The following is a 9309-nucleotide window of genomic DNA, read 5'->3' on the forward strand; positions in this document are numbered from 1 at the left end:
TAAGAATGTGAGCTACATACATAAGAGGTGCTGTGGGTAGAGGTTAATTCTTGGCTAAGCCAAGAATCCTAAATTGAGTTCTGAAATCCAGAATTAATAGAAGAAGGGAACTATTTCTATCATGGATTTAGGAATCAACGGCATTCAATTTTAAAATCTTCTCTCCCCAAATATGGCCTTAGTGGTGATTTTCTGTAATGCCTACCTTTCCTACTGCAAATATTACCTCATAGTCTTTGCTCTGCTTTGAAATGCTGAATTCACCCTCTGAAAAAGAGAGTCTTCAGCCAAATCTTCTTTGTCCCCCTAGCATGAAAGAATGCGAGACCTTCTGTACCAGGCTGGCCATCATGGTAAATGGGAGGTTCAAGTGCCTAGGAAGCCCCCAGCACCTCAAGAGCAAGTTTAGTGATATATACACCCTGACAGTGAAGATCAGGGTGGATAAGAATGAAAATAAGCTGAAGGAGTTCAAAGAATTCATTGCAACAACCTTCCCAGGTAATATGGGCAGGGCTGGCTTTGTGACAGCTGTGTTAAGTCCGGTGTGTAATAAAGATAAATGAAGTATAGCCGTACACAGCAGAAGGAGTGAAAGGAGGCATAAAAGCAGTGCATGCGGTGTGACGACATTTCCATGAAGTGCAAAGACGGCAAAACCAAACTATAGTATTTAGGGTTCCATATTTAGGTAATAAAATTATAAAAAATATCAAATAAATGCTTACCATAAAAATGGAGGTAGTTTCTTTACAGGGGAGGAAATGAACCTTGGTAGTGGCACATAGGTGACCTATAGAATTTTAGGTGTCGGTGCCATGTTTGTGAACTTTATTATAATTCGCTGCACTGTACATTTATGTTCCATATACTTTTTATACGTCTGATATATTTCACAATTTTAAACTTTTTTAAAATTTTACTTAAAGAGGCTATGTAGGGACTCATTACCAAAAAAAATATATACCACCTACTGTTATTGACATATTGCTTATTTATTTTAAATATTTTAACCCCAATTAATTTCATTTGCAATAATCCCCAACTGTGTGATAATAAATATAAATGCACCCTATCAATTAGGAATGGCTACAATATCACTACCATATTTTTTTAAAAGCTGTAATAGCTCACTGCTCCAGTGAATGCCTTCACATCTATGTTTTATATACATGAGTTTTATCTTTCCTAGAATGAAGGTTGCCTCCTCATGAGAAGAGTATAGAGATCCTAACACACACACACACAACTGGAAAAAGAAATCACCCCCCAGTTTTTGAGTATATTTTCAGGACAATGTTTAGAAACAGTTCTATAGAACATTAGGATTCATATACGTCAGGTGTGGCAAAGTGAGCTTGTGAGCTATCAATTTTTCAGTCTAAAAGTGATTATTCCAGCTCTGCAATTTTTACAAACTACAGGCAATAAGGCCATATTTCATCACATTGATGTAAAGCTATTGAAATACTTAATACTTAACATATGCTAAAAAGAAAGGGATTTGGGATTGTCGTCTTTTGTATTAATTGCATGTAATATCTCTTCTATTGGTGTGGACGATTGGAATGGGAATTAGTTGGGAATGTTGTAAAACTCTATTGAATCTGGGGCCCTCTCTGTTACTCACCTGTCAGATCTTTCTTAGGTAACGTCATAAACCAGGAGTATCGAGGAATTATTTACTACCACATTCCCAGAGAGGAAATTTGCTGGGGAAAGGTGATTATCAAAATCATACCAATATTAACATTATGTGTTAATAGAGGAGCAACAGGAAGCATTGGGTTTCAGGCACGTGGAATGGGAGCCTGACATTGTTACAGGAGGAGGCTATTTAACTTACTTTTCAGTGTCCCCTGTCGTTGGACTGAGACTTCCGACCCTATATTATGTTATTCCATACCTATCAAGAGAGTAGGCAGGAGAACTGCCTCCTCTTCTCTCTGTTTTCCAACCATCTTTCCTTCCTACTTTCTGACTTCCCCTTCTATCTATTTTTATCCATAAGCATAAACCTGGCAGGAGTTGGGTGAGGAAAAGGTTCGTCTGGGGACATTGCAATGATAACACCACCATTTTTTTTCTGTTAAAGGTGTTTAATATTTTGGAGGAAGCTAAAGTGCTATTCAATTTAGAAGACTATTCCATCAGTCAGATAACACTGGAACAAGTCTTCCTGGCCATTGCTAATGCTGATAAATTGGAAAGTGAACAAGAAATAAAGCTATGAAATTCAGTTCTAACCAGTGACCTTTATGTCTTCCTTAAACGGCTGCCTGCAACTAACTGCACAGAAGCACCTCTCTCCTTGCCTTTCTCTCTTCCTCTTCCTTTTGTCCCTCTTCCTCTTACCTTCCCTTCCCTCTCCCCCTTCTCCCACTCTCTCACTCCCCCTTTCTCTCTGTATGTGTGTAAACAAATTGAACACCCCAAAAAGAAGGCTTGCAGTCTTCCAAGGTGAAGACACGTGACCTGTTGTCAAGAACTGAACTGTGAGGGGCCAGAGATCTTACCCTACTTGCAAGTTATCAAATTAGCTGACCACAGTTTCGTGAACACTGGCAGAAGATGCTGGAATCCTGAGTCAGACTCGGGATTTTATTACTCACATAAACAGCAGTAGTCAGAGATCCTATCTGTGCCAGTTCTCCAATCACTAATTTTCACAAGGCAACACAAAGAAAGCCAAGTAATGCCTGTATATTCAGTGGGTTGTGTTATAAGAGAGAAGCCATGAGTTTATAGAACCTAAATCTTTTATAATGGGCCATAGGTAAACCTATCCAAGCTTTGCTCTGGAAAGAAACATTTTGACTATTCTGAACAAAAAAATATTCTGACTATACTGAACATTAAATAAATCTTCTCTCTGGTCCAGAGGGAGATACTCTGTCTTTTCAAAAGCTGTTTGCCCTATAATCATCCTTGTAGAAGTAGCCTGAAACAGTGAGACGCAGTTAGTCTTCTGCTTGCAAGTCATGCAGAGACGCAAGAGACCTGTGAAGAACTGTCTCCCAAAAATATCCACCCTTCATTTACACACCATCTTGGCTTCTGGAAAATAATCCCATGAATATGCCACCCCATCAGCCATTCAGATTAATCTGAGATTGGAACCAAATTTATTGGTCTCATACAATTTTAAGGCTATCAATAGAACTCTAAGCAGCATGATGAAGCCAGCCTTCAGCTTTGACCTCAACCATGTCACCCAACATCTCAGATCCAACTGGTTGAACAAATCCCATAAACAACTGAGTCTACCTCAGAAAGTCAAGTGGCTTCCTCCTTACATTTCTGTACTGACCACTCCACTTGGCCTGTTCTCTCCTTCTATAATTACTGTTATTCAAATGTGACACTTCCTACATTAAGTAATTTATGTCTCTTATGTTTTTCTTTTTCTGCATTCTCAGAGAGTGCTTCCATTTTGTCTACCAGCCCTTATCTTGGTTTTGTTTTAAGCAATGATATTTTTCATTTCAAAGGGTTCTTGCCTCCCTACTGGCTCCTTTTGAAAAAGCATCCTGTAGTTCTATGTGTTGCAGTATGTTCTAAGGCCAGAGGAGCTGCCTCAGTGCTGCACCCTACCTGACTGGCACAACTATTCTGGACACTTAAAGTTTTTCCTAAATTTTTAAGATCTCCAAATGACATGCCACCTCCAAGCCTTGGGTGTCTCCAGGATCGCACTGAGAAATCTGCCCCAGGATTTTGTGTTACCCATCTTGCATGCATGGTAGGCAAGCAATTTCTCTCATTGTCATTGGTCAACACATGTCTATCTGCTTTCAACATTGTCTTCCCTTTCACTCATCTACTGTTAGAGGTTTATTTACATTCCATTTATTTTAGGTAAGAGAGACACCAAGTCCTCCTCAGCAAAGACTAAAGTTTTAAACTAAAGAGAGAGAAAAAAACATACAAAAACTAACTTAATCTCCAAAGTATATGGAGGTAATAAACCTAAGAACATAAGTTAACCAAGAAGGGGTGGGGTGTAGAGGGATGAAGAGGGCTTGGCTAGGGGAAAGCTTGAAGCAACACTCGCAAGGACTCCACAGGAAGGGGACTTGTGGAAGGAACTAGAAGAGGCAAACAATAAGGGTGGGTGACTGAAAGTGGGGCGCACATGTGGGCATAGGGCAGCTGCAAGAGGAGGCGGTGGTGTGGGGGTTAAGGGATGAGGGGGCAAGGCACACATGTGAGGGACTGAGAGTCACCTGTACTGCTGGGCAGAGGCGCTGCTCCAGATAGGGGCGGTTGTGGGACCGAGGGAGGAGCAAGGTGGCTGTAGCAGCCTACACCATGGAGACTTCCAGCAGCCAGGTGACTGTCCTCGGACCCCTGGCCTGCAAGCTTGTTTTCACCAGTAATCCTGTCCTGTCCCCTCTGTGCACACAGGGCCCCAGCCACACCTGGCTGAAAGCCTGAAGTCCAATGTGGTATGCAGTTTTCCCTAGCTTTGTAGAAGCTGTGGAAAATTTAGGTTGATTTCTGAAATGCTGAGAAAAATTTGAAATGGAAGTCATTTGGTATGGTATAACTTAATTTTTGCATGAAATGATCCTGTGTATGTACTGTTTGATCCTTAAACAATTTGGGGATTGCCCACCATGGGAAAATCCAAGTATAACTTTGACTCCCCACAAAACTTAATTATAGCCATCCCTCTGTATCCACAGGGATACCAGAATCCAGGGATACTTAAGTCCCTTTTAGAAAATAGCAGGATCCAGTGACATCAGAGGAATGACAGCATGAGAGATCCTCTTGATCTCTCCCCTTGAAGTTTCAAAAATCTGAACAGCCATATGCCAATAAAAGAGTCCCTGATCAATACACAAATATGCCTGAGAGACCCTCTCAGTGAAACATCTAAAGGCGGGCAAGTAGAACAAAGAGGGAGACAAAAAAGAAGTGGGGCTAATACCATCCAAGAATGCAGCCAGCAGCTGAGAGCTCACAGTGAGGCACAGCCAGGAGAGAGGAGGAATCTGGTTGTCACTGACACCCCTTTGGGCAGGAGAAACAGTTCAACTACTGCTGAACTGAGTGTCCTGCGCAAGAAAGCAACCTGGGAGAGCTGTGGCACTTGTCCTGGGGCAGTTGGTAATTCAGACAGTGAAACAAAGCCACAAAGCCTGGCTGCCTCCCCTTACCTCCTAGAGAATGCCTTCCTTTGCCCTTGGAGTCGGGTTGTGGAGCACATTAACTGCAAGTAGGAAGACAAACACTGCAGAGTCACATTGCTGTGTGCCCATTTTTTAATTGGATTGTCTTTTTTGTTCAATTGTATGAGTTCCTCATATTTTTGAAATTAGCCCCTTATCAGATGTATCATTCGCAAATATGTTCTCCATACAAAGGACTCCCTTTTCATTTTGTTGGTTTTTGCTACTCAGCTTTTTGTTTTGATGTAGTCCCATTTGTTTATTTTCTCCTTTGTTTCCCTTGCCCCAGGGTGTCCTGGGTGTTAATTTCTGGGTGTTAATTTTGTATCTTGCTACATTGTTGAATTCATTTATTAAATCTAGTAGTGTTCTGGTGGAGTCTTTAGGGTTTTCTATGTACAATATCATGTCATCTGCAAATAGTAACAGTTTTACTTCCTCTTTTCCAATTTGAATGCCTTTTATTATTTCTTCTTGTCTGATCCCTGTGGCTAGGACTTCCAGTACTATGTTGAGTAAGAGTGCTGAAAGTAGACACCCCTGTCTTGTTCGTGTTCAACAAGGGGAAATGGTTTTCGTTTTTGCCCGTTGAATATGATGTTGGCTGTAGGTGTGTGATATGTGGCCTTTATTATGTTGAGGTATGATCCCTCTATTCCCACTTTGCTGAGAGTTTTTAGTCAAAAATAGGTGTTGGATTTTGTCAAATGCTTTTTGTGTGTCTATTGATATGATCATGTGATTTTTGTCTTTCCATTTGTTTATGTGATGTATCACATTTATTGATTTACGAATATTGTACCAGCCTTGCATCCCTGGAATAAATTCCACTTGGTCATAGATTTATGATTTTTTTAATATATTGCTGGATCCGATTAACTAATATTTTGTTGAGGATTTTAGCATCTATGTTCATCAGGGATATTGGCCTGTAATTCTCTTTGTAGTGTCTTTATCTGGTTTTGGAATTAGGCGAATGCTGGCCTCATAAAGAGAGCTTGGAAGTATTCCTTCCTCTTGGATATTTTGGAATTGTTTGAGGAGGGTAGGTGTTAGTTCTTCTTTGAATGTTTGCTAAAACTCCCCTGTGAAGCCATCCAGGCCAGGGGTTTCTGTGCTGGGAGGTTTTTTATTACTGTTTCAACTTCATCAGTAGCTATCGGCCTATTCAGGTTTACCTGATTGAGTTTTGGAAGGTTGTATTTTTCTAGAAATTTGTCCAGTTCATCCAGGTTGTCCAGCTTGGTGGCGTATAGTTGTTCATAGTATTTTCTTAAAATCCTTTGTATTTCTGTGATGTCAGTTGTCACTTCACCTCTTTCATTTCTGATTTTATCTGTGTCCTCTCTTTGTTTCTTCATGAGTCTGGCTAAAGGTTCATCAATCTTGTTTATCTTTTCGAAGAACTAGCTCTTGGTTTCATTGATTTTTTTGTATTGCTTTTTTTGGTTTTTATGTCATTTAATTCTGCTCTTATCTTTACCATTTCCTTCCTTCTACTTACTCTGGGCTCTTCTTGTTCTCTTTCTAAGTTTTTGTGAGGTTAGAGAGTCTATCAGAAGTTTTTCTTGTTTTTTGAGGTAGGCCTGTAGTACTATGAACTTCCCTCTTAGGACTGCTTTCATTGTGTCCCATAGATTTTGGATTGTTGTGTTCATTTTCATTTGTTTCCAGGAAGTTTTTTATTTCTTCCATGATCTCTTTGGTAACTCATTCATTGTTTAATGACATGCTATTTAGCCTCCATGCATTTGAATGTTTTTTAGTGTTTTTATTGTAGTTGATTTCTAATTTCATGCCACTGTGATCCGAGAAGATGCTTGATCTGATTTCTACCTTCTTGAACTTGTAGAGGTTTGTTTTGTGTCCTAACATGTGGTTTATCTTTGAAAAATGTCCCCTGTGCACGTGAGAATGTGTATTCTCTAGCTTTGGGTGAAATGTTTATAAATGTCAATTATGTCCATCTGATCTAGTGTGTCATTCAGGATCGCTATGTCCTTGATTTTTTTGTCTGGAAGATCTATCCAGTAAAGTCAGTGGGGTGTTAAAGTCCCCTACTATGACTATACTGCTGTTGATCTCTCCTTTGAAGTCCTCCAGTAGTTGTGGGTTTTTTCCCCAACCTGTGTGAGGCTTTTGTTCTGACGTGGGTCTTTTCTAGATAGCATATATGTGGGTCTTGTTTTCTTATCTATTCATCTACCCTATACCTTTTTATTGGAGCATTTAACCCATTTATATTTGTTATTATTGATAGGTACTTATCTATTGCCTGTGGGGGCCCAGCCAGACCTATTGCGCCTCTGCACTTCCTACCAGTCTCTATGTGGTCTTCACTTTTCCTCCTTGGTTATGAGGGTGCTCTCCATCTCGTCTTCAGTTACAGTTGATTATTCAGGATGATTTTTCTATATTTTAGCTGTAATTCCAGTTTGGTCCTGGGAGACTGTCAATGTAGCTTCCACTCAATCTGCCACCATCTTGGAATCTTCTAGCTAACATTTCTTGAGTGTTTTCCATGAGCCCTGCCCGCTTCTTAAGACTTTATACATATTAATTTCTCACACCCACCTCATGATGTATAGGTGATTATTATCCTTATTTTTATAATTATTCCACAGATATGGAAACTGAGGCAGAAAGAGCTTTCGCAAGATTTCAGTCAACAAAAGTGGACCTAAGCAGTATAGCCCCAGAGCCCATACTACCCAAAGCAATCTACAGATTCAATACAATCCCTATTAAAATACCACCAGCATATTTCACCAATCTAGAACAAATACTCCAAAAATTTATTTGGAACCAAACAAGACCCCGAGTAGTGACAGCAATCTTGAGAACAAAGAACAAAGTTGGAGGGATCACAACACCAGGTATCAAACTATACTACAAAGCCATTGTAATCAAAATAGCCTGGTACTGGCAAAAGAACAGGCATATAGATAAATGGAACAGAACATAGACCCAAGAAATTAACCCATGCCATTATGGTAATTAATATTTGACAAAGAGACAAAGCATACAATGAAATAATCTCTTCAATAAATGGTCCAGGGAAAATTGGACAGGTACATGCAAAAAGAATGAAACTAAACCACCAACTTACACCATACACAAGACTTAAACTCAAAATGGACAAAAGACTTAAATTTAAGCTGTGAAACCATAAAAATCCTAGAAGAAAACATAGGCAGTAAAATCTCAGACATCTCATGTAGCAGAATTTTCACCAATACATCTCCTAAGGCAAGAGAAATAGAGGAAAAATAAACAAATGGGACTACATCAAACTAAAAATCTTCTGCACAGCAAAAGAAACCATCACCATGCCCAGGCCAGTTTGGCTCAGTGGTTAGAGTGTTGGCCCATAGACCAAAGAGTTGTGGGTTCAATTCCTGGTCAAGGACGTGTTCCTCAGTTGCAGGTTTGATCCCTAGTCTTAGTTGGGGTGCATGTGGGAGGCAACCAATTGATGTGTCTCCCTTCCACACTCTCTGAAAACGAGTAGAAAAAATATCCTCAGGTAAGGACTAAGAGGAAAAAAAAAAAATGTACTGGAGACAGAGATTTGTGCGCCTGCCATGTTGTCTTATCCCGAAAAATACTGGGAATCCTTGAATTTTTAAGCAGGAGGGTAACCTGCTCACAGCAATGTTTCCCATTTCACTCATTGGTATAACAGAAAGGTAAAAAGCTTTTATGGTTTTTGCCATATTGTCCTATCATCTATGGTCAATTAACTTAATTTTAAAACCAAGTTTTTCTTTTATAAGAGGAAACTCATTACCAGCACTGTTTGCCACACTATCCAAAATAAATACGTGGCTATTAATGTGGAACAGCGTTCATTTATCTCATGCGCCTCCAGTATACGTCGGCCACACTTTGGGGGACCTGTGTACGGTGCAGACCGAGTTGGGGGTGACCGCGAAGCACAGAAACTGGTTAGCCTTATATTCCAAAAGACGGGAACCCCTCAGGCAGGCGCAGTCCCGGAGCAACTCAGGCCCAGGCCAAAGAGGACCTGCTGGCGGTGCTTCCCGGGGCAGGGCACTAGCGCTTCTGGAACCTCGGTGGACACACGAGCCCCCGGGGGTCGTCAGCCGCTTAGATGCGGGTCGAGCAGGGA

General features: G+C 40.4%; 1 protein-coding gene across 1 annotated transcript in view; it reads left to right on the forward strand.

Moving 5' to 3' along the window:
* The window catches only part of LOC107544788 (phospholipid-transporting ATPase ABCA3-like), a 256196-nt gene extending 253950 nt beyond the window's left edge, over positions 1-2246 (forward strand). The window contains exons 30-32 of the mRNA XM_087815824.1: positions 311-501; positions 1649-1722; positions 2096-2246. Of these exons, the coding sequence (XP_087671950.1) occupies positions 311-501; positions 1649-1722; positions 2096-2233 (403 nt within the window). The 3' untranslated portion in view covers positions 2234-2246. The remainder of the gene's footprint in view (positions 1-310; positions 502-1648; positions 1723-2095) is intronic.
* Positions 2247-9309: the final 7063 nt, after the last annotated feature.

Source organism: Miniopterus natalensis, chromosome 3 (assembly GCF_054644295.1).
Source record: "Miniopterus natalensis isolate mMinNat1 chromosome 3, mMinNat1.hap1, whole genome shotgun sequence".
Classification (NCBI taxonomy): Eukaryota; Metazoa; Chordata; class Mammalia; order Chiroptera; family Miniopteridae; genus Miniopterus; species Miniopterus natalensis.